The sequence below is a fragment of the Cervus elaphus genome, chromosome 5, assembly GCF_910594005.1.
Source record: "Cervus elaphus chromosome 5, mCerEla1.1, whole genome shotgun sequence".
Taxonomy (NCBI): domain Eukaryota; kingdom Metazoa; phylum Chordata; class Mammalia; order Artiodactyla; family Cervidae; genus Cervus; species Cervus elaphus.
Window position 1 is genome coordinate 106,638,675 of NC_057819.1, and position 27,241 is coordinate 106,665,915.

The 27,241-nt window shown below is 63.7% G+C and overlaps 2 protein-coding genes across 6 annotated transcripts; one reads left to right on the forward strand and one right to left on the reverse strand.

Annotated features, from left to right (window-relative positions):
- Positions 1-152: 152 nt before the first annotated feature.
- On the forward strand, positions 153-12,114 carry FLII (FLII actin remodeling protein). 2 transcript variants are annotated; one of them, XM_043904031.1, is made up of 30 exons: positions 153-359; positions 1,837-1,947; positions 2,288-2,359; positions 3,442-3,522; positions 3,840-3,925; positions 4,008-4,169; positions 4,323-4,426; positions 4,665-4,840; positions 4,926-5,083; positions 5,640-5,724; positions 6,066-6,213; positions 6,375-6,511; positions 6,658-6,870; positions 7,006-7,185; positions 7,786-7,868; positions 7,962-8,036; positions 8,251-8,334; positions 8,439-8,610; positions 9,104-9,208; positions 9,297-9,488; positions 9,755-9,943; positions 10,020-10,159; positions 10,242-10,473; positions 10,594-10,748; positions 10,842-10,902; positions 10,981-11,109; positions 11,225-11,331; positions 11,425-11,530; positions 11,624-11,689; positions 11,772-12,114. In XM_043904031.1, exons 1-30 carry the CDS (start codon positions 297-299, stop codon positions 11,904-11,906), a joined length of 3,807 nt encoding a protein of 1,268 aa, XP_043759966.1. In that variant the 5' UTR covers positions 153-296; the 3' UTR covers positions 11,907-12,114. The 2 variants fall into 2 exon arrangements, with proteins under 2 accessions (XP_043759966.1, XP_043759968.1); XM_043904033.1 differs by lacking the exon at positions 153-359 and adding an exon at positions 724-748.
- Positions 12,075-27,079, reverse strand: LLGL1 (LLGL scribble cell polarity complex component 1). Of its 4 annotated transcripts, none has more exons than XM_043904036.1 (23): positions 26,915-27,079; positions 23,651-23,748; positions 21,692-21,773; positions 21,471-21,601; positions 20,278-20,436; positions 20,015-20,177; positions 19,802-19,934; positions 19,454-19,508; positions 19,209-19,363; positions 18,904-19,127; positions 18,677-18,744; positions 17,568-17,721; positions 17,381-17,485; positions 16,718-17,010; positions 16,436-16,580; positions 16,207-16,360; positions 14,580-14,875; positions 13,925-14,189; positions 13,729-13,843; positions 13,416-13,525; positions 13,106-13,226; positions 12,874-12,960; positions 12,075-12,640 (listed from the first exon to the last, which is right to left on the reverse strand). In XM_043904036.1, exons 1-22 carry the CDS (start codon positions 26,993-26,995, stop codon positions 12,882-12,884), a joined length of 3,186 nt encoding a protein of 1,061 aa, XP_043759971.1. In that variant the 5' UTR covers positions 26,996-27,079; the 3' UTR covers positions 12,075-12,640; positions 12,874-12,881. The 4 variants fall into 4 exon arrangements, with proteins under 4 accessions (XP_043759971.1, XP_043759972.1, XP_043759970.1 ...); XM_043904037.1 differs by having other exon boundaries at positions 13,416-13,519; positions 19,802-19,937; XM_043904035.1 differs by having other exon boundaries at positions 19,802-19,937; positions 26,915-27,078.
- Positions 27,080-27,241: the final 162 nt, after the last annotated feature.

Below are 27,241 nucleotides of genomic sequence, written 5' to 3' on the forward strand. Positions count from 1 at the left end.
GGTACTGGCCCCGGAGCGTCTCTCGGAGAAAGGCTCGTGGCTCCGGACGAGAACCCGGGCGTCCTACTACCACTGCCGCCCGAACCACCCGGGTCCCCGGCGTTGACCAGCGCAGGGACAGCCGCGGGCCGAGAAGGCCCTTCGGGCCACTGCGGCCCCGGGCTGGCCCGGGGCGCGTCCGGAGCGGCCCGGGCTGAGGGGCGGGGCCGGCGCGCTCCCCGCCCCGCCGGCTCCACGGTCCCCGCCCCGAGCGCCAGGCCCCGCCCGCGGTCCGCTCCCCTCAGCCCAGCGCCGCCATGGAGGGCACCGGGGTGCTGCCGTTCGTTCGCGGCGTGGATCTCAGCGGCAACGACTTCAAGGTGAGCCTTGGGGCGGCGGCCGGGACCCCCAGCCCGCCCCTCCGCTTCCTGCGCGTCCGGGACCGTAGACGGCCTTGCCCAGACCCCGCCCCGGGCCGACGTCCCAGGCCTCCGCCCGGCGCCCGCGTAGACAGCCCAGGCCGGGCGGGGCGGGCGGGCGCGCGCAGGGTCCCGGAGCTGCGCCGGGGCGCGCGGGGTCTGCCCACCGGGCCCGGTCCTGGCGCCTGGCCCGGGCAGGCCGGCCGGGGGTCCTGGTCGGAGCTCGAGCTCGCGCCTCCCCAGCCCTCCCCGCCCCTGTGAGGTCACAGCCCAAGCCGGGCCCTGACTCATGGTTGCGCCGCCGGCTCTGCGCTACCGGCACCCGCCACCCGCATCCTGTGTGGTCTTAGGCAAGTCACTTCCCTCTCGGAGCCTTGTTTTTTCTTCCGGTGGAGGGGCTTACATTGAAACCCCTGGAGGCAGGGATTAGTTGTGGAGGGCGTGTTGGGCAGGTGTGCGAGGCCCTGGGTGCCAGTTGTCTGAGCAGCTGCCAAACTGCTGGACCAGGGCCGCTGGGTACACCAGCCCAGCCTCGGGGCGGGGCAGTGGTTCTTGAGAACTGAGAATGAGGCTGCAGGGCTGGTGACCAGAGAGAAGGCCCTGAGAGATGGCCTGGTTCCAGGAGGATCCTCAGGGCTGCAGGTAGAATGAGTGGGCCGACCCCAGCCTGGGTCTGCAGGGTCCAGTGGTCCAGGCAGTGGCTGGGGTCCGGGCAGAGGAGACAGGCCCTTTCTTCTTGTATGTACTTACACTTGACGCCATGCACACTCCTCTGCCTCTGTCCCCACCGTCCTCACCTGGAGTCCCCAAGTGTCCTCTCCAGTCTAGGAGAGTGAGTCACCAGCAGGGAATGTGGCCGTAGGGAGAAGGGGCACCAGCCTCCCCAGGCTTCTGGCCACAGGGCAGGGGTCCTGAGGTGGGCATTGGAGTCTGGGGGACAAATGGGTGAGTGAACTAATGAATAAGTTATGCCTGTGTGGGAGAGGGTGGGGAGCTGGGGCCTCATGCAGGGGGTGGCTGGCAGGGCACAGGTGGGACCTTGGCAGAGGCACAGGGTGCATGCAGTTCGACAGATTGCACAGGCAGGGCTTGGATGCAAGGCAAAGACATTGAGTTGGTCCAACCGCACAGCTGACTGTGGGGTGGCACCTAGAATAAGCCTTTCTGGGCCGAGAATCCAGCAGGAGAGGCAGGTCTTAGGTCAGCAGCCATCCTGATCACCAGTGGGTTCTCAGGACGCTTTTGTCATCAGGGGGCTTTCATCAGCCCCATTCTATGGGTGAGAAAACTGAGACAGAGTGGCTAAGTGATGTGTCTGGGGTCACACCAACTAGAGGTGACTATTGCCCCCCAAAGGCTCCCACGGGCAGTGGGGGCCACAGGGTGGCAGAGCAAGGGTACCATGACCCAGACCAGCCTCACTGTGACATACCCCCAGGGTGGCTACTTCCCTGAGAATGTCAAGGCCATGACTAGCCTGCGATGGCTGAAGCTAAACCGCACCGGCCTTTGCTACCTGCCAGAGGAGTTGGCGTCCCTGCAGAAGCTGGTAAGAGGCTTTGGGCAGGCAGGGGAGGGTCCTGGTGGATGGGGCTGGCCAGGTGGGCAGAGCCTGTGCAGGACATTGCCTGTCACAAGCAGAACTGGTGGGGAGGGGATGAGCACCCTATCCTGGGAGGTATACAAGAAGAGGCTAGGTCTGTGAAGGAGGAAAGGTGCAAGAGTGGACTGGACCTGGGTTGCTGAGGGTGCCTGGGTGGGGCAAGGCTGTGGTGGTGTTTGGGGGCTCTGTGGGAGGGTCCCTAGACAGGGGAAGGCTGTGGTGCCAGTGGGGGCTCTGAGGACGCCCAGCCCACCCTGCTGAGCCTCTGCACCTTGTGCCGGCCCAGGAACACCTGTCGGTGAGCCACAACAACCTAACCACGCTGCACGGGGAGCTGTCCAGCCTGCCATCGCTGCGGGTGAGTGCCGCCCAAGACTGCAGAACTCAGGGTGGGGCCTGGGGGCCAGGCCAGCCCCTCTGTACACCCCGGTGTCAGGGGGCTTGGGGGGAGAGAGCATGCAGTAATGACCTGAGTTGAGTAACGCATAGGAGAAAAGGTGAAAAAACCTAAGTCTGATCCATTTTGAACTGCTATGATAGCTGATCCTGGCCAAGCAGCACTCTAGCTATTTCTCAGGGGTCTCTCATGTGATCCCAACCTCCACCAAGTTCACAGATGAGGATACTGAGCACGGAGGCAGGTCACTTGCCTGTGGTTTATCCCCAGTGATAAAGCTGGGGCAGGGCAGGGGAGGTCCTCTGGGTGGGTCAGTCCCCCTGCTGTTCTCCATGGAACCTCCCATCCCAGATCTTCAGGCCATTCCAATGGTCATTCCCATTTAAGGTTGGAGCCCTGAGATGCGAAGGGCACACCTCTGGACTCGGGTTAAACCTGAGTTCTGCACTTTCCGAGATGGCCCGTCAGTGACCACCATGAAGTGGCAGGGTGTCACCACGCAGACGTTGGGCAGAGGGAGCCGCAGTGGTGGCTCCTGTTTCTCCTTCTGTCTCCTGTGGTCATGGTGCCATCCCCTGGTCCGTTCCCTCCCCCGTGGCCATCCTACACTGATGTCCTGCACCATGAGAGCCTGAGCAGGTTTCAGCCCTAAGGGCACAGAAAACAGGCTTGCTGTGAGTCTATACGCTGATGCTTTTGGTCCAACCTTCTTCCATCTGTGCCAGAAACTCTGACTCAGAGCTCCATCCCTATCTTGCCCTATGGAACTGGGAGGAAGAGGGGTTATTCCATCAGAAAAATTCCCCTGTGTTTCTGTGTGCTGGGCTGTGGGGCACATTTGAGTTGGGCTTTGAAGTGTGAATAGGAGTTCACTGGTAGAGTAGGAAGGGCTTGCTAAGTAGAGGGACCACAAGCAAAGGCCAGAGTGGGAGAGCACTCAGGACTGGCCTCCCGTGGGCTTATGGAGAAGGTATCCTTCCCTGACCTCTGCTTCTCCTTGGAGTGGAAGCCAGGACTCATGGACTCTCGTGGTTTATCCCCAGGCCATTGTGGCTCGAGCCAACAGTCTGAAGAACTCAGGAGTCCCTGATGATATCTTCAAGCTGGATGATCTCTCAGTCCTGGTCAGTGGTCACCCACCACCTGGTAGTGAACCCTACTATTCAGTGACCCTCCCCCCACTGCGCTGGTCCCTGGGGCCGTGGTTTTCCTGTTGTACAAATGAAGTAACTGGAGACGTCCAATGGACAATGCCTTGCCCAAGGGTGCTCAGTTCCCTGACTTAGGCCCCTTCCTCCCAGGGTCCCACTGGCTCCCTTTGGCGTGGAAACCTCCTCCTCTGCTGCCCTCTCAGCACCCATTCCAACCCTTGAGCATGGTGCAGGCCTGGCGGGGTGGGGCCAGCCCTGCCACCCCTGACCCGGCCTCACCCCCTCCCCAGGACTTGAGCTACAACCAGCTGACGGAGTGCCCGCGGGAGCTGGAGAACGCCAAGAACATGCTGGTGCTGAACCTCAGCCACAACAGGTGCCGCGTGCCGGGCTGGGCCGGGGAGGTGGCTGACCCCAGAAGCGGAGCACAGCCCTGACTGCCGGCCCTCTGCCCACAGCATCGACACCATCCCCAACCAGCTCTTCATCAACCTCACTGACCTGCTGTACCTGGACCTCAGCGAGAACCGCCTGGAGAGCCTACCCCCACAGATGCGCCGGCTCGTGCACCTGCAGACGCTCGTGCTCAACGGGAACCCGTTGCTGCATGCCCAGCTCCGGTGGGTGCCTACCCTCCCCACCAGGCCTGGCCTAGTTGGGTCAACACCCACCTGCCTCGCTGGGCGACACCAGGCATCCCGCCTGCCCTGCCCACACCCACCCTCAGGCCCTGCCCCTGGCCTGAGGCAGTGTCTCCCCGCGTCCCCCCACAGGCAGCTCCCGGCACTGACTGCCTTGCAGACCTTGCACCTGCGGAACACACAGCGCACCCAGAGCAACCTTCCCACCAGCCTGGAGGGCCTGAGCCACCTCGCAGGTGGGCGGTTCCCAGGAGCCCTCAGCCCCTTCCTTCCTCATGGAGGAGGCAGCTGGACACTGCTTCCCTAAAAGCCTCTGGGGGAGGGGTGCCCTCAGGAGGAGGGGTGTGGTTCTGACATGACCCTGTTCCATCACGTGTCTGAGGCCACAGAGCCTGGAGGGGTAGCTAGGCTACACATAGCGTGCTGCCTTGGAGCTCTCTAGGGGCCCTGGCAGACATGCTCTCCTGTGCCCAGATGTGGACCTGTCCTGCAACGACCTGTCGCGGGTGCCCGAGTGCCTGTACGCCCTGCCCGGCTTACGGCGCCTCAACCTCAGCAGCAACCAGATCACGGAGCTATCCCTGTGCATTGACCAGTGGGTGCACCTGGAGACCTTGAACCTGTCTCGGAACCAGCTGACCTCGCTGCCCGTGTGTGCGGGTCTGGGGAGGGTGGGGCGGCCACAGGCCACGTTGGCGCCCACCTCTGACCCCGCATCTGCTGTGTCCCCTGCAGTCAGCCATCTGCAAACTGACCAAGCTGAAGAGGCTGTACCTGAACTCCAACATGCTGGACTTTGACGGGCTACCCTCAGGCATCGGCAAGCTGTCCAACCTGGAGGAGTTCATGGCCGCCAACAACAAGCTGGAGCTGATCCCCGAGAGCCTCTGCAGGTACTGGGCTGAGGCGGGGCCTCCCCCGCCCCCATGGTCTCTGTGCATTGTACAGAACACGAGGGGTTGAGTTGAGTTTGTGGATAAAGACCCCGGGCTCATGCCAATGGGTTCCCCGAGCGCCCTTCAGGGACAAGGGGCAAGGCCAGAGGGACTGCGCTGCTGCCTCCTTTGGGACGCTGTGCTGCCTTTGCTCCCCAAGGTCACAGCATCCACTAGCATGGTCCCCGGCACTGAGAACAGAGGACCCCCAGCAGCTTCTGAGCTAATTTGAGGGCAGAGTGTGTTTTTTTATGCCCTTTTGCTCATGTCCAGGGGTCTCTGGTTCTCGGAAGGCCATAGTGGAGGATGCTGCCCTGTAGGAGCCACAGAAAGGGCCTCCAGTCACTCAGCCACAAGGAAACTCGCCCTACCCCCACCCTTCTGGGTGCTTTGGAGCCAGGTGGTTTCTTAACTGGCCGGGCTGCTCAGGCCCTCTGGTCCTACCTGCCTCCCCAAGCCACGACTGGAAGGCCCCCCGTCTGCCCACTCCTGAGGCCTGACTATGTCCTCACAGGTGCACAAAGCTGAGGAAGCTGGTCCTGAACAAGAACCGCCTGGTGACCCTCCCGGAGGCCATCCACTTCCTGACAGAGATTGAGGTCAGGTGGGCAGCTGGTGCTGGGGGTGGTGACAGACCCCCAGGAAAGACCGAGCAATGGGGTCCTGGGGAGAGGGCAGCAGGGGCTCCTGGAGGGGTGGCCAGTGCCAGGGTGGGGAGGGGTGACCCACATCTGGTATCCACATCACACTCAGCATTGTCACTTAAGCCTCACAGCCAGCCTGTGAGGCCACTCTTTGCAGGTGGGGAAGCCAGGTCCACGAGGGCGGCAGGGTTGGGACCTGGGCCCTTTGGCCCTGGTGGTGCAGAGGTAGAGATGGGGTTTGGGGGCACTGAGGGAGAACCAGGGCTCAGTGCTGGCTCTGCTTACCCACGAGGCAGGTCCTGGACGTGCGGGAGAACCCCAGCCTGGTCATGCCCCCCAAGCCTGTGGACCGTGCCGCTGAGTGGTACAACATCGACTTCTCACTGCAGAACCAGCTGCGGCTGGCGGGTGCCTCCCCTGCCACAGTGGCCGCGGCGGCCGCTGGTGAGCATGGGATGCCTCTCTGGGCCTCAACTTACTCATCTGTAAATTGGGTGGGATGTTCTCTCTGGATAGGGGGTGTGGGTTTGGCCCCTGGTTGGCTGGATACCCCGGGGATGAAGGGGTCGAAGCCAGCCGGGTCAGCCGTGTGCCCCTCCCCTCAGCAGGGAGTGGGCCCAAGGACCCCCTGGCTCGCAAGATGCGGCTTCGGAGGCGCAAGGACTCGGCCCAGGATGACCAGGCCAAGCAGGTGCTGAAGGGCATGTCAGACGTGGCCCAGGAGAAAAACAGAAAGCAGGAGGTAATCCGGCTGGACCAGGGCTCAGCTCTTCTTGGCAGCGACCTAGGCCCAGTGGGAGAGGGGACAAGGGACAGGGCAGAAGGGCTCCGCTCCACCAGAGCTGGGCATGGGCAGAGTCAAGCCAACGTTGTGCCTGCCCTCACCAGGAAAGCACAGAGGCTGGAGCGCCTGGGGGCAAGGTGCGGCGCTGGGACCAGGGCCTGGAGAAGCCGCGCCTTGACTACTCGGAGTTCTTCACTGAGGACGTGGGCCAGCTGCCTGGCCTGACCATCTGGCAGATCGAGAACTTCGTGCCTGTGCTGGTGGAGGAGGACCTCCATGGCAAGTTCTATGAGGCAGACTGCTACATTGTGCTCAAGGTGCGAGTCTGGATGCTACCAGGGGCCGTGGGGCCGTTTCCTGGATCGCTCTGCATGGGGTGGGAGGGGAGAGCTCTGCAGGGCGTGGCGGTGCCACTGGCCAGTGGCTGACCCAGACGCTGCCCCGGCCTCCAGACCTTTCTGGATGACAGCGGTTCCCTGAACTGGGAGATCTACTACTGGATCGGCGGGGAGGCCACACTCGACAAGAAGGCTTGCTCTGCCATCCATGCCGTCAACCTGCGCAACTACCTGGGTGCCGAGTGCCGCACGGTGCGCGAGGAGATGGGCGACGAGAGCGAGGAGTTCCTGCAGGTGCGGGGCCGGGGCGGGGCTGACAGGGATGTGTCCAGTGCAGGGACAGATGGGGTGAGGTCAGAGGAGCGACATGAGACCACCGGTTGGGAGCTGGGTCAGGTGAAGATGAGGGGGCCAGGCTAGTTTGGAAGTCCGCTTGGTGGGGGTGTAGCCAGGAGAGACAGGAAGTTGAAGTAAGAGTTGCAAAGGGACTGGATACCAAGGAGGTGGGGCCAAGGGCAGGGCCAGAGTCATCCAGCGACCTGGGTCAGTGAGAGATGCTGGTCTGCCACCAGCTGGTTACATGCAGACACCTACACAAGATTTTGGGTACATTTACCTAAGTTTGCCTTGTTCTGTAAACCTGCTTTGTCCTGTCCCCTGATATACTTGTATCTTACGATGCTGTGTCTTGCATGGGAGCAGATGGGTTCATGGTTGTGTGTATACTTACACCCCAAGTGTGTTTTTGTCTGCAGGCATAGATCTTATATTTTTTAACATTGGCATGGATTCATAGCATCTGATCCATCTGTACACAACTCTGCTTCTCCTGACAGGTGGCATTTGGTGGGGGTAGGGGGGCAGCTCAGTGAAAGGTCATACACCCTCTCACAGGTATTTGACAACGACATCTCCTACATTGAGGGTGGAACAGCCAGTGGCTTCTACACTGTGGAGGACACGCACTACGTGACCAGGTGAGGCTTGTGTGTGAGCAGCACCGACCTGGACTTAGTCGGGAAGGAAGGGGGAGGGCATTGGGGTAAATCTGCCCTTGCTCTGGCCCCTAGGATGTACCGTGTGTATGGGAAGAAGAACATCAAGCTGGAGCCGGTGCCTCTCAAGGGGGCCTCCCTGGACCCAAGGTGAGCCCCATGATGTGAGGTGGTGTGCTTGACCCCGTACCTTCTCCCCACCAGTGTTGGGGGACAGAGCTGGGCTCAAGACAAGAGGCCGCCCAGCCCTTGTCCCACATTGCTTGGCAGGAGACCAGCAAGGAGGGATTTGGGGTGAGGTCAGAGGCACTGGGGGAGTTATTGCATGTGGCCCATTGCAGCCCCTCCCACCCCTTCTGTTCAGGTTTGTTTTCCTGCTGGACAGAGGGCTGAACATCTACGTGTGGCGAGGGGCCCAGGCCACGCTGAGCAGCACTACCAAGGCCAGGTAAGAGGACTGCACCCTGCCCAGACATCCTGGGTGCTTCGTGCAAAGGAATATGGTCACCTGAGGAGGTATGGGCCTCACTAAGGCTTTGCATCTGCTCTCAGGCTCTTTGCGGAGAAAATTAACAAGAATGAGCGAAAAGGGAAGGCAGAGATCTTGCTGCTGGTACAGGGCCAGGAGCCCCCAGAGTTCTGGGAGGCACTGGGTGGGGAGCCCTCTGAGATCAAGAAGCATGTGCCTGATGACTTTTGGCCACCCCAGCCCAAACTGTATAAGGTGAGCTTCACCAGTGGTCGGTCAGGATATGGGCGGGCCTTGGCACCACTGTGGTGGCTGTAGTCTCATTCTGGACTTTGGTGGGAGAGGGTGCCACCTCCTGGGCAGGAAATGCCAGGGTCTGAGTGGGGCCCTGGAAACTAGCATCAGGCTCTGTGGTTCCAGGAAGATGGGGCTGGAGAGGAAGGCCGAGAAGCACATGGGTGCCTGGCCTGAGGACCTGGTCTTGACTCTGTGGGTGACAGGAAGATGGGGGTGTTGTGGGTGGGAAAAGGACCAGTTAGAAAATCCGTAAGGACCCAGAGAGGGAAGGCAGGTTTAACAACCTTTCTGCCGGTAGGATTTCCTGGAAAGGAGGTTGGGGTACAGGGAGACTAGTCTGGAGAGGAGTAGGCTGTGGACTTGAACGCAGTGGCCAGCCTGACTAGGGGCTGCTGTGGGTTGGTCTTGTGTTCCCCAGACCCACCCTAGTTAAACCCACCTCTTGCTCCAGGTGGGCCTGGGCCTGGGCTACCTGGAGCTGCCACAGATCAACTACAAGCTCTCCGTGGAACATAAGAAGCGGCCCAAAGTGGAACTGATGCCTCGGATGCGACTGGTGAGACACAGGGAGGAGGGCCCCTGGGCCAAGATCCCTCCCTGCTGGCTGACCCTGGCCTTGACCTCCAGCCTCTGGGGCCCCGCAGCTGCAGAGCCTGCTGGACACTCGCTGCGTGTACATCCTGGACTGTTGGTCCGACGTGTTCATCTGGCTTGGCCGCAAGTCCCCACGCCTGGTGCGTGCCGCAGCCCTCAAGCTGGGCCAGGAACTGTGCGGGATGCTCCACCGACCACGCCACGCCATGGTCAGCCGGAGCCTCGAGGGCACCGAGGCGCAGGTGCGGATGAATGCAGCCGCCCTTGGAGGCTTCCTCCCCGAGGTCCTGCAACAGTGTTCTTGCCCTGACGCCCCATGAACGGGTTACAGACTACATACAGCCCTGCACAGCTTCCAGGACTGCTGCCAGCCCAGCCCTGTTCCTACCCGCCCCTCCCACTCCTAGGCCACACCCCTCCAGCCCGCCCCTCCCGGTCCCGCCCCGTTCCAGCTCCCAGGCCCCAACCTGCTTCGCAGACCCCGCCTCCTCCGGCTGTGATTTCTCAGGTGTTCAAGGCCAAGTTCAAGAACTGGGATGACGTGTTGAGTGTAGACTACACGCGCAACGCAGAGGCCGTGCTGCAGGGCCCAGGGCTCGCGGGGAAGGTGAAGCGTGACGCCGAGAAGAAGGACCAGATGAAGGCAGACCTCACAGCCCTCTTCCTGCCGCGGCAGCCGCCCATGGCTCTGGCCGAGGTGGGCGCGAGCCCCGGGCCGCAGGGCGGGAGGGCCGGCTGTGCAGTCCCACCGTGACGGGCGGGGTCGTACGCAGGCCGAGCAGCTGATGGAGGAGTGGAATGAGGACCTGGACGGCATGGAGGGCTTCGTGCTCGAGGGCAAGAAGTTCGCTCGGCTGCCAGAGGAGGAGTTCGGCCACTTCTACACGCAGGATTGCTACGTCTTCCTCTGCAGGTGCCCTGCACCCCCCTTACCCGGCCCTCCCCCGGTGCTGGGGCCTCGGTTCAGCCCTGCCCACTGCCTTATGACCTTGCAGGTACTGGGTCCCCGTGGAGTACGAGGAGGAGGAGAAGAAGGAGGAGAAGGCAGGGGCCGAGGACAAGGAGGGTGAGGAGGCAGCAGCCGAGGCGGAGGAGAAGCAGCCTGAGGAGGACTTCCAATGCATCGTGTACTTCTGGCAGGGCCGCGAGGCCTCCAACATGGGCTGGCTGACCTTCACCTTCAGCCTGCAGAAGAAGTTTGAGAGCCTCTTCCCTGGCAAGCTGGAGGTGTGGGGGCCCTGCCCCAGAGCCGTAGCAGGGTTGGGGGGGTGTTCCTGGGGAGGCTTGCCCCATTGGGAGCAGGGTGGGGGGTCCATGGAGCTGCCCCTGACGCTTCCACACCTGCAGGTGGTGCGCATGACGCAGCAGCAGGAGAATCCCAAGTTCCTGTCCCATTTCAAGAGGAAGTTCATTATCCACCGGGGCAAGAGGAAGGCTGCCCAGGGCGCCCTGCAGCCCAGCCTGTACCAGATCCGCACCAACGGCAGCGCCCTCTGCACCCGGTGCCTGGCTGTGGGGCGGGGCGCACGTGCGCAGGGGGTGGGCCTGGCTGCTCCCTGCTGACTCCTCCCTCACTTTCCCTTCCCCTCTCCCAGGTGCATCCAAATCAACACCGACTCCAGCCTTCTCAACTCGGAGTTCTGCTTCATCCTCAAGGTGGGGTCTCGTGTGGCTGGGACCGAGGGGCAGGGTGGGGAGCAGGGTGGGCCTGACCTGACCTCCTGACACACCCAGGTTCCCTTTGAGAGTGAGGACAACCAGGGAATTGTGTACGCGTGGGTGGGCCGGGCGTCGGACCCCGAAGAGGCCAAGCTGGCAGAGGACATCCTGAACAGCATGTTTGAGGCCTCCTACAGCAAGCAGGTGACCAGGGTTGGGGCGGGTGGTCAGGTGACAGGGGCTCGGGGGACCAGGCAGGGGGTGGTGACCAGGTCGGGGCAAGCAGTGGGCCCTGAGCTGACCAGCCTTCTACCCCCAGGTCATCAACGAGGGTGAGGAGCCAGAGAACTTCTTCTGGGTGGGCATCGGTGCACAAAAGCCCTATGATGACGACGCTGAGTACATGAAGCACACGCGGCTCTTCCGGTGAGGTCGCCCCGCCACAGCTCCCTGGCCCTCCTTCATCCTGGCCCTGCTGCCATGACCCTCAGCCTCTCCCTGACCCTTGACCTTCCCCAGATGCTCCAACGAGAAGGGTTACTTCGCGGTGACTGAGAAGTGCTCTGACTTCTGCCAAGATGACCTGGCAGATGACGACATCATGCTCTTAGACAACGGCCAAGAGGTGAGACCCCCAACCCTGCCCACGCTGGGATCCCAACTGTCCCTCAAGAGGCATTCTGAGGCTGGGAGACCATGTCCCCTGCTGTCCCCACAGGTCTACATGTGGGTGGGGTCCCAGACCAGCCAGGTGGAGATCAAGCTGAGCCTGAAGGCCTGCCAGGTGAGCAGGGAGGGGCCGGGGCTGGGCCTGGGGGAGGGGCCGAGGCTGGGGCCGCCCTCACCAACCCCCTGCCCGCCCCCAGGTGTACATCCAGCACATGCGCTCCAAGGAGCACGAGCGGCCCCGCCGCCTGCGCCTCGTGCGCAAGGGCAACGAGCAGCACGCCTTCACCCGCTGCTTCCATGCCTGGAGCACCTTCCGCCAGGCCCTGGCCTAAGGCCACCGCCACTGCACTCCACCCCTATGGAAAGATAAGTGCTCCTGCACCACCAGTGGGGTGATCCTGACCAGTGTCTCCAGGGGTCTGGCAAAGCAGTCTCCCTTCACTCTGAGCTCACGTGTGACTCCCCCTCTTCTGCCAGGGATAAAGCAGGTGTGGCTGCCCTTTAAGAGATATTAAATGCTTTTATTTTCAATATTAAAAATCAGTATTTTTAATTTTAAAACACTAATTTTAACAAAAATGACAGAAAAAAAGTCCCCTAGAGTACAATCTACAGGAAACCCATCCTGACCCCCCCCACACACACATACACACGCACACACAGCCAGGCCTCAGTCCTGGTTGCCGAGTGGAGCTCTTACACACACACTCGCACCCAGCAGGGGGGTTAAGGGGGTGCTGGCCCAGAAGCAAGTACCAAAATAGTTTTAGAAATGACTGTGGTGCCTGGCACAGGCGTTAGAAAAATACTCTTTGCAAAAGGAGAGGGGGAGGATGGCACATGGCCTGGGAGGTGGTAGCCGTGGGCCCTGCGGCCTCCCCTGTGGCGCCTGACCTCCCGGGTGACCTCTGCCTGCAGGCTGGGCCCGGTGGAGTCCCTGAGGCTCAGGGCCAGGCCGGCAGGCCCCACAGGAGCCTGAAGTTAGCAGGTGCAGGTCTACATGGTGGACTGGGCCCCTGGCTCCAGCTCCGAGCAGGGTGGGGGTGACCTGGCAGTTCTGGCCTCCCTAGCAGAGAGAAACAAGATCAGCAGAAGGCCAGGGAGGTCCAACGGGGCAGGCGGCCTGGCCACGTGTGCCACCACTCAGTCTCCAGGATGGGGGGCTAGAGTCCTGCAGTGACAGCCTGAACCGCGAAGCTAGGGAGGGGGCAGCAGTGACCCCAGCAACAGAAGGAGCCACAGCATCTTTGTTGGGAGAGGTTGGGGGAGGTACTGACTCAAGGGCACCAGGCCACACACCTGCAGCCTCATTTGATCAGGATGGCGCAGGCTCGAGCCTCCTCTTCTGACAGGTTCCGCAGGTTCTTCTCAGATTCCTCTGAGGAGCTACAGGGAGGGGCAGCGGTCAGCAGATCTGGGGTCAGGCCCTCCTTGGTCCTTCGTGCCCAGCTCGGGTATGAGGTTGGCTGAAGGGTCAGGGAGGGAAGTTGGGAGTGACCAGACCCTCCTGTGGACCCAGCTGGCTCCTCACCCCAGGAAATCCTTTACATCCTCCACCGTCATGTCCCCTGTTGTGTCCAGTGTGGTGTCAGCACTGGTGGCCGAGTCAATGGACATAGGTGAGAGCATAGCCTCAGCTGGCTCTGGGGTGTCTGCAGGGAGGAAGTGAACAGGGTCCTTCTAGGGCTCCGAGGCCCCGTCCACACTTGACCTGGTCCCACACCAACCCACGGTGGACCATGGCACTGACCAACCCCTCCCCAGACCCTCTGGGCAGCTGCCTCCTGCGGAGCACCCCCACCACCACAAGACGAGCTGCCCAGCTAATGCGGCCTCCTTACCAGCCCCCTTGCAGATGGGATCGGGGCTTCCATCACAACTCTGTGGGGCCAGGATGATGCCCGGGGTCCCGTTAGCCTGGTTCAGCTTGGGCGACTCTCGGGACCTGTGGCTGCAGAGATGGGCTGTGCTGCAGACCGTGGGCAGGCATCTCATGGCTCGAGGGCCAGACCCCCGCCCTGCCATTCCGGAGCCCTGGGTCCAGAGGGATGACCAGAGAGGGCCACCCTGCTCCTTGCTGAGTTGGGGAATGGAATGAGCCCAGCCTTGGTCCCAGTGCTGCAACCCCTGGCCAGGGACTACCCCTTTATGCACCTGACACGTGTGGCATCTCGGGGCCAACGGACGTCCAGACAACAGAGCGGCTCGGTGACGTTTCTGGCGCTCAAGGAGAAGCGCTCAAACTCCGAGGGGGAAATCAGGTAAAACCCTAGGAGGGGGCAGGAAGCACAGTAAGGGGCCACGTCCCTACCTCCCAGAAGCCCTGACTGCAGCCGCCGGCCCGCCTCACCCTGGCCGTGCCGCGTGAACACGCAGGAGGCGATGCCGCTGATGTCCTCCTTGCGGATGCAGGCATAGTGCACCTGGGGCCGCAGGCCCGGCACCGAGAACACGTGCACGTCACCCAGGTTAGTGAGGCAGGCCAGGCAGGTCTCCGCGTAGTCCTCGCAGGCAACACTGGCAAAGGTAGCCAGGGCCACCTTGCGCACGCGGCAGCCCTCGTGGGCTGTCAGCTTGAACTTGGTCTTGGCGCTCACTTTGGGTAGCGTGAACACCTAGAGGTGGGTTGGGAGTGGGTGCTAAGCGGAGCCTGGGCCAGTCCACACCCCAGTGCCCCCAGTCTAGCCCGGCCCCACCACCTCCTCCACCCAGCACCACCCACCCTGACCACAGCTCCACAGCCCAGAAACCTCCGAGGCCCCTCCACCTGTGGCAAAGCCAGTTACACTGGGTGGTCAAGTTGGAAGCCAGTACCCCACACCACAAGCTCCTGCAGACCACCCAAGGGAGCGCTCAAGGGTCCTGAGGGGCACCAGGGTTCCCCAAGGTGCCTCTGCGATGGCTGGAGGCACTCAGGAGGTCCCAGTGAGCAGGGATGGATGCAGGCCAAGGGTCCAATGGCATCCAGGAGGCAAGAGCTCCAAGGGGTCTCAGAGACTGCTCACCTTGAACTGCTCCTCAGATGCGATGAGCACGGCGTGGCCGCCCTGCATGTCGGGCGCCTGCGCCAGGTCCCGTGAGGCCTCGTAGGGCTCCGGCAGGGGACGGCCGCGCCCATCCAGCACCGCAATGGCCACCACGGGGGCACGGTGCATCAGCTGCACCTCCTTGCCCAGCACGGCCTCCACCGCCCGCTCTGGCCGCTTCTCACCGCCCGCTGCTGCCGCTGGCACCTCCAGTGCATAGGCGAACACGGAGCCTGAGTTGGTGCCTGCCCACATGGTGGGGCCGTGGTGGGCCGCTGCGGGGAGACAGGATGGTGAGGAGGGTGTGTGCCATCCCTCCCCTCTGGTGCCCTGGGACCCTGGACTGGGTGTCTCCTCCTACATCCCCTGGAGACCCCTGCAGGCACAGGAGTGACCTCTAGGGTCCCTCCACAGGCACATCAAACTGGACCCTGACCTCTCAGACCTCTCCCAGCATCCCAGTGACTCGGCCCATCACTAGTCCCAACAAAGACTTGGACTCAGGCCCCACCCGCAGGGCACCCAGGCACCAAGTCCCGGGCTCATCCGGGATGCACACCACACAGTCCGACTCCCTTAGGAAGGGGAAGGCCCTTGAGTCGACAGTGAGCTAAAAAACACTGGGGTGTGGATGGATTGGGTGGTCATACTGTGCGCCCTCAATGGCCTGGTGACCTCAGTAACAATTTTAGTTGGGGGGGGGAGGGGATAACCGAGCAACAAACAAGTGAGCAACAAGAAGCCACGCTTCTAATGGAGACAGTGGAACCAGGTCATGCCCAGCCCCCCCGGGCTGCCAGATGCAGACAGTGGGAAGATCCCCCAGACAAAGGGACCCTCAACAAATGACATCAGAAGTAGGGGGCTCCCCTCCCAGATAAAGAAGGAAAGACGCAGAGATACCACGTGCACATGAGCTGGACGCTGACCCCACCCCAACTCTGAGAAGACATTTCTGAGATGAATGGGGTCACCTGTGGGCCAAGGGTGACAGGGAACCCCAGCCATCAGTAACCATATTCCGGGTTTTGACACAGGCCCTGTGCCAGAAGTGACGTCCACCAGACACCTGAGCTGCCCAGTGACCTTTGTTTCAAATTGTGTTTAAATCGTGTTTAAAAGATACACGATGTATGGAGAACAGCTGGGGAGTCAGTGAAGGGCTGAAATGCCCCATTACCAAGTTAAATTGATCAGCGGTTCCATCCATAAACCCCAACACGCCACTGCCCTGGGCAGTACCTGCCAGGGCTCTGCCCACTTGGGGTCAAAACCGGCTCCTCCCAGGCCTGTCCTCTGCTCCAGTCACACTGCCCGGGCGACTCACGTCCGTCTAGGCCTTGGCACTGTGGTCTGTACTTCCCCAAGATCCTGGGCTCCCTTCTCTGCCCAGGTCTAAGGCCTGCCCCACCCACTCACCGAGCCTCACCATCGGGTTGTTCCAGAAGCTGCTGGGGGCCAGGGCGCCCTGGTGCCAGCACAGGCTGGCACTCCGTAGGCACACAGTGCTTTCCAGCCTTCCAGAAGGCACGGGTCCACCCTATCACCCATTTCCCAGAAGACCAAGGACACACCGCCCCTGGCTGCCCACCCTGCCCAGTCTCACCATCTCTAAGGAAGGTGTCTGCAAAGTAGAGACAGCGCACAACACCCGAGAGGGAGTCGTCAGCCGAGCGGGGCTCGATGCGGCGCTGTACGGGCGTCACCTCCACATCCTGGGGACCAGCCTGCTCCGCCAGCTGCGCGTTGGCCTCCTGCAACTGGAGGGACGCAAGGTCGGGCCACCATCCTGCCCCCCGCCCCCATCACCCTGCCCGCCTTGCCTGCCGCCCCACCTTGCTGCCGGCGACCGTGCGCTTCTTGCCCGACGCACGGCTCTTGCGGATGCGCCGGAAGGACTGGCGCAGCGACTTCTTGAGCGACTTCACGCGGGACAGTGGTCCCTCCATGGCCAGGGAGTCGCTAGGGTGCAGGGTGCACCTGGGGACGCAGGCCAGCCATCAGGGAAGCACGGGTCCAGCGGCCAAGGGGCAGACCTCCCCCAGCGGGGTCCTGCGAGGCCGGCAGTGCCCCCACCTGCACCCCATGAACCTCGGGAGGGGCTCGCTCACACCCACCTGGCCAGCACGGGGCTCCTTCGCAGGTAGTCAAAGAGGCCAAAGCCGTGACTGGTCCCGAAGGCTACGAGGCCCCACTCAGCGTGGAGCGTGACGGCCGTAACAGCGGCTGGTGGCAGGCACTGGATGAGCGTGCGGGGCTGGAAGCCGGCTGGCCAGGGCAGGGGTCCCAGGCGCGGGCTCAGCCGCTCGTGGCCTTTCCACGTGAAGCCCTCGCGGTCCTGCAGCAGGTCCAGGCTGGCCACGCCCACCGCCTGCTCCGCCGGTGCATCACTCAACTCCAGCACCAGCACCTGGGGGGGTGGGTGGGCAGTCAGCTTGGAGGACAGGGCGCCCCCACCCGAGCCAGTGACACCTCTGCCAAGGTGCTTCTAGGAGCATCTGGAGAGCATCCTCTGAATAAGCACTGACTGGTGCCCACTGTATACCAGGGCCCTCAGTGAGCAACACCGTGGCAACCAAGACACGCAGGCCCTGCCCTCCCAGGGTCCACATAACATGGGTGCTCCCGCCCAGGGCCCCAACCCTGTGAGGGTCCCCAAGGCCCCAGCTGGCCTCCCCCATTCCCATCTGTGGGTTTCTGCTGGGCCGACCCCTCTAGCACCCTACTGGACCCGCCAGAAGCCCTTGAGCCCCGCAGCCCTGGTGACACCTCGGCCCCACCTGACCAGCGGTGCCGGCCACCACCATCTGGGCCGTGTACTTGCAGAGCGCCACCTTCTGCACGCCGAGCCGCGGGTCATCACTGTAGGGGTCAAAGCAGCCCACCTGAGGGGGTGGGAGAGGAACTGGTCACAGGGCAGATCCCAGACCAGGCTCCCTGGGCCGGGAAGGGGTGGGGGGCTCGCACCTTGCGGAAGGGCGGCCAGTCATCCTCGGCAGCCTGGGCCAGGCTGTCGGCATGCTCACAGTCCGTCTGGAAGAGGCCGGCGGTGCTCAGCTTGTAGAGCGGTCGCAGGGCCACACCAGAGGCATCCCAGAAGCGCACCGTGCCGTCCTCGTGGCTGCGGAGAGGCAACATCAGGCCCCAGGCCCCCACCAAACCCCTCCACATCCTTTCAGCCAGCAACCACTCACTGGGCACCCAGCACCTAGGCCAAACACTGACTGGACTCCTACTGCATACAGCAAACAGAAAGCATCAACTATATAGGGCAAGCAAGTACTGAGCACCTTACTGTATGCCAGGGCACTGGACCCGGGCCCTTCACTGGGGAGGGTGAGAAGGTGCAGGGATATCACCGGAAATGAGAAGAGGTGTGGAACAGTGACAGGGAACAGAGGACCACAGGGATTCTACCCCTGGGGGCCTCCAGAACACGTGATCAGAGATGCCCCCAGAACAGAGGGGCGTGCTGGGGCAGGAGCAGGAAACCTGGGGAGGCCAGGAGGAAGCAGAGAGGGGGAGCAGATGAATCTGGGGTGCAGCCCAGGACACAGCTACAGAGCCCAGGTCAGGGCCCCTGGGCGGCGGTGGCAGCCCAGAGCCAGGGCGGGAGAAGCTGAGAATCTGCAGGCTGGTTGGGACACCTCCAGAGGCCTGAGGGTCCCGGCACAGGCAGACGGCAGGGGCTGGGCAAGAAGGTGGGGCCTGAGTCACCGGGCACGTCGGCGCCCGCCAGGCCCAGGCCGGGCTCTCCGGCACCTGCCCTGGGCAGCTCGGCGTGGGCTGGCCCAGATTTTCCGGTCCCGGGGCAGGCTGAGTGGGTGGAGCTCAGTTTCATCAAGAAGGAGGGCTGGGCCTTAAAGCAGAGTCTAGGGAGGCTTTACCTGGTGCACCCGGTGGAAGAAGGTGACCTGGTCCCACCAGGGGCCAGGCCTGAGTCAGTGGGCAGGTCAGCACCCGCCAGGCCCAGGACAGCCCTTCTCGCACCTGCGCAGGTGGCACCAGACCCTGCTCGCCCACACACACACATGCTCACACGCCCGTCACAACTGGGCTGAAGAGGTGTCACCTACCCGGTCAGCAGCAGGCCTCGCTGGGATGGCTCCTGAGCCAGGTTCCGGCCCCCAGTGATGGGCCAGCTCTGGGGGATGGAGAGGGGTGTAAGCAGAAGCCACGCCAGGCGCCATGTGCAGGACGCAAAGGCCTTGCAGGTGTCCCACCCACACCTGCCACGTCCCCTCCTTGGGCGCAGCCTGTAGTGCACCCCCGGGGGACCACCTCCTCCGCCCCTGGCACACACCGATGCCCCGGAGGCTGGCTGGGGGCTCTGCTGCTCGCCGGCGCTCAGGATGCGGGCCCACAGCTTGGCAGGGACATTGGCGACGTGGGCTGAGCAGGTGATGGCAGACGAGTGCAGGGGGGCCAGGTACGGGGCAGGTACAGCTGGCCAGCCGGGCGTCTGCAGGTCCAGCACCACCAGCTCCTCTTCGAGCAGCACTGCAAGGGCCTGCGGCTCGTCGAACTCTGTGGGACGGGGTGGGTGAGTGCAGCCAGAGACGCACGGGGGCCAGGTCAGGGGGCGATGGGGGCACGGCGGAAACACACCATCCTCGGGCCGCGTGCTATGCACCGTGAAGAAGTCGATGACACGGGAGGTGAAGTCCAGCGTCACCAGGGTTTCGGCCTGGAGCACGCTCACGCAGTGGCGGTCACCATAGCTGGCGCGGGGCATGCCACCGCTGAAGATGACGAAGTGCTTGCTGCTCAGGGTGAGGAAGCCGCGTGAGCAGCTGTTGGGGCTCCAGGAGAGCCTCCCCCCACAACCCTGCCCCCGGGCAGGCCCCACCTACCCAGACGCACAGCTTCGCCACAGGACCTTGTTGATGGCTTTGCAGGGGAAGGGTCCTGCGGGGGGACAGTGTTTGTTGGCCTCACTTGCAGGCTCTCAGGCAGGGACCTGAGGGCCCTGGATCGCATTTCTCGCCACTGCCCCATCCCCCTCCTGCCTCCATCGTCCCCACAGGGCGGCTGTTGCCTGCATCCCAAGGGGAAGGCATGCTACCCAATGTGGGGCAGGGGGGTGGTCTCACCTTTGGCCTGGCCCTGCCACCTTCCACACATCCCCCGTGAAGTTCCCCCACCGAGGCCAGTCAGAGTTTGGGGTCACAGCCAACCTTACACAGGTCCCCCACACTCACCATAGGGCGTGGTGGCCACCGTGGGCTGCGCTGTTGGGGAGTCGCCGGTGTCCGCGGCCCAGATGGCGTAGCTGCCATCGCTGTGCGAGCTGACCACCGTGTGGCCACTGCGCTCCCAGCACACACTCTCCAGCTGCTGTGGGGCGGGGGACAGGCGTGAGCTTGGCGGCTGTGAGCAGAGGCCCCGGGTGGCCACCAGCTGCACCCACACACCTGGTTCCCCAGGAAGATGCGCTCAGCACAGCGAGCGGCCTGGTTCCAGATGACCAGCAGGCCCCGGCTGTAGCCGATGAGGATCTTGGTGGGGTCCCGCAGGTGTCCCTGGAGTGACTCCACAGGGCCCAGCGCCTTCCCACACCGGTAGTCATCAGGCACGCTGCGGACAGCAGAGGGAGAAAGCGGGCGGGGTGGCTGGTGGCGTGGGCGGGGGCGGGGGGCTGGTGGAGGGGGCACAGGGAAGCCAGGTGGCCTCTCACCTTCGCAGAACCTCGTCTGGGCCCAGGGTCTGCCCCTCGAGCAGTGTCAGGGTGGGAACATCCAGGAAGAAGATGCTTCCGCCCTCCGTGCCCAGGGCAGCCATGTCACCCGCAGCTACCAGCAGGACCACTGTGATGTGGGAGAGGCTGGGCAGGCCGCTGTGGGCCCGAGGGGAAGCAGGTGAGGGGGGGAGCCCACACACCTGCCGGGGAGGGCACGGGGGCCCAAGAGTGTCAGCTCACTACAGCCCCTCTGGTCTTGCTGGGCCCTGGTCATGAAGGGGGCTGGCGCCCCGGAAGGCCACGGTGGTGGCTGCAGACACCGTAACCAGCTCACTCAATTATTCACCAGATGCCGGTGGGGAGAGGGATAAAAATAGGTCCCCAGGTCTTGGAGACAGGCCCTGGAGCTCCTCCCCCCACCCAGAGGGGATGGCGGCAGGAACCAGGCTCCGACTGGGCAGGGACCACAAGCTCCAGGACTCTGCCTCTGAACCCCGCCAGGAAGCCCCATGCCTTAAGACATCTCCCTGACCCTGAAGGGGGCCCCCAATCACTCCCCGACAGGATCTCGAACACCCTGGATCCACGCTGCGTCCAAGCCCAAGCGGGACAAGCCTGTTTCTGAGCTGGATGGACGTCTTGTGACTTGGTCAGACTTGCCGCAGCCATTCCAACAAGGGCTTGCGGGCCAGGAACCGCAAGGCCCCTTACTCTCCCCCTGAGGGCTGAAGCCCATGCTGTTGCCCCTGGGGTGTCCTGCCAGCACCTCACAGCCCAGGGAGACCCTCCTTGTTCTGACCTGCCCTCTCCTCCCCGCACAGTAGGGCTTATCGTCCCGCCTCTGTTCAAGGGTCTGGAGGACTGGTGCTGAGGTCAGTTCCTGCTCCAGATGCCCCCCTCGCTGCAGGGGCACAGGGCCACTCTCCAGGCTCTGGGACACACCCTCCCCACCCCGGGCCTCCCGGGCCCCGGCAGTGCCATGGCACAGACCCTCCCTGCTGACCCTGGGCTCACCTGGGACTCCCGTCTGACGCCCACAAAGTCCACAGAGCAGCTCTCTGGACCCAGGCCCAGCCCGACGTGCACCACCCCGCCCCGAGTCCCAGCCCTGGGGTAGCTTCCGTCCCCACTGCACCTTCACAGGCCCCCCACTACATCTGGCAGCCACAGCCGGCCAAGCCCCTCGGTACCTGGCACCGTCAAAGCCAGGCCGACTGGGTGCCTGGAATCGTAGCGCTTCCTCCAGGTGGGCGCAGCCGTCATGGTGGACGATCTCCCACAGGTGGAGGCTGTCATCATCCAGCAGGGTCAGGACTCGACCCTGGCGGGTGAGTAAGACCAGGACTGAGCTGACTGGGGTCAGGGGCGGGGCAGGGGGTTTCTGGGGGCCGGCAGCGGGGCCGAGGCTCACCTGACCAGGCAGGAAATGCATCTGGGTGACAGTGGCTGCATCTCGGTGCAGGCCCGTGAACTCCACGCCAGGGGCACCGTAACTGAGGGTGATGAGTCAAGGGTGGAAAGCAGGCACGGGCCAAGACACCAACACCAGGGATCACCTAGCCCCTCCTCCCCAGGATCACTGCAACAGGCCCCTGGTGACACAGTGGGGGGGGGGGGGGGGGCACATAACCCCTCCTCCTCAGGACCACTGCATCAGGCCCCTGGTGACACGGGGAGGGGTGTCACCCAGCCCTGTCCAGGGGCCCTCACAGGTCTGGGGACTCGTCTTCGGAAGAAGCACTGTACTTAGGATGCAGACCCATTCGGTCCTGCAAGTCAGTGCTCCGTGTGGCCTTCCCTTCCTCATCTGTAAAACCAGCCAGTGACTTGCTTGCCTGCCTCCTGAGGCAGACACAGGACACCCAAGAACGCAAGCTGTCCCGGCACACCCAGCCCAGGCCCAGTTCATGGCTCTATGTCAGGCTCACGGGTCTGTGGGCGCAAGAGCTGGCCCGGCACATCGGCATCATGGGCAGAGATGCCAGGCCAGGCTCAGGAAGCCCGCGGCAGAGCAGAGTCCAGGCTGCCTCTCCAGAACCACAGGCCGCTGCCAGCCGAAGGCCAGAAAACCCATGTCCTTGTGGGGCTGGCAGCCCCCACTGAGTGGGGAGAGGCCCCAGGGGCTTGGAGAGGTGGATGCCTGGCTACAAGTGCCTGGTGTGAGTGCCAGCGTCCAAGCAACCTCAGGCTTCACTGTGGACAGCAGGCTGAGGGGCCCCAGGGGGGGAGGACAAGGCTGGGGTCAGCAACGTTGCTGGGAGACAAGGCAGGAGCCGTTGCCTGGAGCTGGAGCCGGGAGAACACAGACGAGGGGACAAAAGAGGGGCAGGAGTGCTGGGCGGGAACCAGGTCGCCAGGGAGACAGGCCAGACTGGGGGGTGGGATGGCCCCTGTGGCCAGCCTCAGTTTCCTAGCCCAGGGCATGGGTAGGAGTGGTCTGGGGGGCGGGGGGCTCGTCCTCCTCTGAGGCTGTCTGGCCACCCATCCTTTGTCAGCATGAGGGGCTGGTGCACAAGAAAGACTCTGCCACCGGCAGAGACACTGTGCCGGGGAGAAGGGGCCATGGGACCACGGCTCCCACAGGCAGCCAGAGGCAGGAGCAGCAGGCAGGGAGGGGACTCCTGGGCAGGCAGCAGCCTGAGGCAGACGACCAGGGCACCGTCCCCTCTCTGTCTCACCGATGCCTCAGGGTCCACGGAAGAGGAGGGGGCACCTAGACCCAGCCCCTCTCCCTGGTCCCTGGCACTGGCAAACTCAAAATTGCCCGGCCAGTGCCCTGAGTCCCGGATGGGGAGACCCCATCCGCCCCTGTGGTGGCCAGCCAGACCCTGCACCTGGGCCCCACCTGGGGGGCTCACCTCATGCAGTGGGGGTGGGCTGCTCCACAGCAGGAAGGAGGCATCCAGCTGCCAGCCTCCCCCCACCCCCCCCGCCCCCCACCCCCCCCCCAGCCAGAGCTCTCAGGAAAATGGCCCTTTGTGTGGCTCACAGGCCCATTGTGCGGGGCCAGCATCCAGGTGGGGGCCGCGCCACGCTCGCCACGCCGAGCCTGGCACTGCCCCCAACCCTCGGCTGGACACACATGTCTTTAGGCCGGCACACGTGTGTGCACCCGGTTCCCAGGGCAAGGTCTGCTGTGACCCTGGTCCTCCCGCCACCCTTGCTAGGGACTGTGTGCTGCCAGTCCTGGCCCACCTCCCCAGTCACAGCTGCTGGGACAACGGGAGGGTTGCCGAGGTAACTGGCTGCAGCGATAGGCAGCTGTGTACCCCTTCGTCTCTGAGGCTCTGCCTCAGGGCAGCAGCTGCACAGCCGCCACCAGGGGCCCGGCCCAGGCGCCCCGCACATTAGCCACGACCCCAAAGGATACATCTTGACGGCCCCAGACCGGGTGCCGATCGCCATGATACGAAGCTCAGGGTCAAAGGCCAGTGCACTGGGCTGGTTGGGGAAGCCATGCTCCACAGTCTGCAGGGAGGCGGGGGTATCTACAAGGCACAACTCCCACCCGAGGCCCACCCAAGGCAGTCTCCAGCTCTGTCCCTGCTGCACGCCCAGCCCCCTGACCTCAACGTCCTCAGCTGCGAGATGGATGATCACACCTCCAGCGGGTGAGGAAGGGCCTGAGCCCTGGCCCCACCAGAGGCCTTCCCAGTCAAGGCCCGTCCCACTTGACACTTGGGTCCATGACAACAAACAGAACGGGGCTCACAAGGGAGGATGCATGGGCACAGATGCAAACCCCAGCTGCCCCATGGGGTGGGCTCCGCACCCCACTCACCCAGGCAGACTGAAGCAGGGTGCAGTCCGTGGTACCCCCCACACACAGGTTCCACATGGCGGTCAGAGACCAACACCCAAGGTTGGCTAGGCAGAGGCTCTGGACTCCCCCTAACTAGGGCTGCTCCCCACTCCCAGCCAGAGACAGGAAGAGGGGGGCCCAGACAGAGGGTGCTTCCTGCCCAGTCCCTGAAGGTGTCATGCACCTCCCAGACTCAGGTTCCGACCTGGAAACTGGGGGACATGGTTCCCACCCATCCCTGGTCAGGGTAGTAGGCGGTGCTACACACTGAGGGTGTCAGTGGAACAGTTCCCACCGAGTCCCCTGCTCCTGGCAAAGCCCTAGTTCCCCCACCCGCTCACTGACACAAGGAGCCCCTAGTCAACCCCGAGGCCTGGTTGGGAGCCCTCCCTGGAAGCCTGCACCCCTGGGCCCCCAGCCCCCAATACCAAGGTGGGATACCACATGTGGCTGCCAGTTCCTCCTGACCACTGTGTCATCAACACACAGGTTTTATAAGAACACCTAGTCCCCTGAGGCCTGTGTCTTTCTCCAGCCCCAGCCCATCCAGACAAGGACTGAGTCGCCTGAGCAGCTGGCTCGGCCTTGGGCAAGTCACAGCACTGTCCGAGCCTCAGCTTCCCATCCAGGCACCGGGGAGCCCATCTGAAGACAGAGTGGACCACTGGACTGGGGGGGATGGCAAACACTGGCACCGCTGTGCCCACACTGGACCTGACAAGGTCCTGCGGCCTGCTCCTCTGTTCAGGACCCTCGGGGACCCCCAGCTCACTCCAAGTCAAAGCCTAGTCCTTACCACCTGGCCCTCTCTGACCTCCCTTCCATGGACCCCTGGCTGCTGGCCTTCCGCTCTCCTCCAGTCCACCATGGAAGCTTCCTGCCTCAGGACCTGCACACCCACCACAGTCCCTCTACCTGGCATGTGCCCTCCCCACTGTGAAGCCTTCCCCCAGCTCAGGAGACAACCGCTGGCTCAGCAGCTGCCCCTCTACACCCTCACCTGCCTGCCTTCCTCCACAGCACTGATCACCAGCCCAGCTACTGCCAGCTGCACACCCTACTCCGTTTCGTCTTCTCACTGTCTCCCCAGCTAGGACACTGGCCCCCCAAGGCAGTGTGTGTGAAGATGACACAGAGTGGACACACAACAGGCAACCAGGGGCAGGGATGGGATTTGGACCCAAGACAGCCCAAAGTCCTCACTCACCCTGACCACCCTCCACCCCCGGCCACTTGGGAATCTGAGGCTTTTTGTTTTTGCTTGTTGGTGTTGCCACACAGCATGTGGGATCTTAGTTCCTGGACCAGGGATCGAACCCGAGCCCCAGGAAGTGGAAGCACAGTCTTCACCACTGGACCACCAGGGAAGTCCCTGGGACCTATTTTCTAGTGATCACCTGCCAGTCCCTCTAGTGACCCTCTGCCTAAGTCCACCCCCCTCCTACCACTGCTGCCCACTCAGAATGTGGCCTTGCCCGCCTTAGCAGGGAGCCCAGCTTCTGCCACCAGAGGCCAGATGGGGGAGCACCTCCCCTCCACCTTTCTGGGGCCCCCGCTTCACACCTCGACTCCCTGGCTGAGGAAGTGACACCTTAGCAAGACACCTGCCCCACAACGCTGTCCTCTCACCTCGAGGGGCTCACCCTCAGTCACTCAGCATAGGAAAGGGCCACCTGGGAACCCCTGGGCACTAGCCTCCCCTCTGGGCCCCTTGGCCACCAAGCCCGAGGATCCTGGCACCCTCTATTGGCACCTGGGAAACCCTGCCTGCCCTGAGAAATGTCCCGGCCTCGGCCAGTGCAGGAGCAGCGCCCAAAGAGTGTCTCCCTGGACCAGGGTCTCCTGGCTGCCGCTCGGGACCTACAGCAGCCCCTCCAAGGGGCCCTGGCTTCTCAAGGCTGAAGTCAAATCCCACTGACAAGGGTACACAGAGACCAAGCGCCCACTCACTCTGTCTCTGGCCAGCTCGGCAGAGCTGAACCTCAGTTTTCTCACCCGCATGTGAGCATAACGACTCGAAGCCCCAAGAGCAGCAAGTGGGCATGTGATCAGAGGGCTTGGGTGTAAAACTGAGGCCAGAAGTGACACCCCTGGGGGTAGTTAGCAGGGGGCAGGCCGGGCCTCTCTCAAACACACACCAGCGCAGGGAGGCGGGGCTGAAGGCAGCCCCTTTCCCGTGGCCCCTCTGGCCCTACCCAGGAAAGAAAGGAAGGAGCAGCCCTCCGCCCCCACCTCCGCCAAGTCTCCAGAAGCGGTGGGTCTGCTGCCCCCCGCGACAGAGTCCGCAGCAGGGAAGACAGTAGCCCCATTTCATCGCAAGGGAAACTGAGACCCCAGGATTCGAAGTGCAGTTGGTTACACGGCCAGGCATCCCCCCTGGAGCCCCGGGCAGGCCGGGCACAGCTCAGGCGGGAGTCCCAGGCAGAGGGGGAAGGGAGGAGAGGAACCGGGAAGGGATTTCCCAGCCCCACCCCCCAACATCTTCCCCCACTCAGCACTCCTCCCCACCGGCCTGGGTACGAAAGCAAAACAAATCGGGCCCTAGGGCTGCGCAGGGGCGCCGAGGTCCCCAAGAAAGAGATAAACAGGCAGCGAGTGGAGCCAGAGCGAGAGTTGAGAGCCGCACGGAGGCGGAGAGGCCCCTCGGGGAGACGGCAGCGAACTCCGAGGCGCGGAGACAGGAGCAGAGGAGCGGAGGGCAGGGATGCAGGCGCGCGGCTCCAGCAGAGCTGAGCTTGGCGGCCCGGCCCGGCGTGCGCCCCCTCCCCCGGCCCGACGTGGCTCCGGCCAGGCCCCCGCCCCCAGCCAGCTGCCCCCGGCCCGCCGCCGCACCTTATGGAAGGCGAAGAGCTCCTGCTTGAGCTTCTCGCGCTGCGGGTCTGCGCCCTGCCTGCGGAACCGAAACTTCATCATCTTGCGCCCGGCCGCCCGCCGCCGCCCGCAGGATGCGCCGCGCGGCCCCGCCGGTCCTGAGGCGCGGGCGGGCGGGAGCCAGGCGCGGGCGCGGCGGGGCGGGGCCTGCACGGGGCGGGGCCGTCCGACGGACGCGCCGCTCGGCCAATGGACGACCCTCACGCCGCCCGCCCCCGCCCCTGCCTGGCACTCAGTGGGCGCCCGCGAGCACGCCCCGCCGCGCGTGCGCTGCGGCGCGGGGCCTGC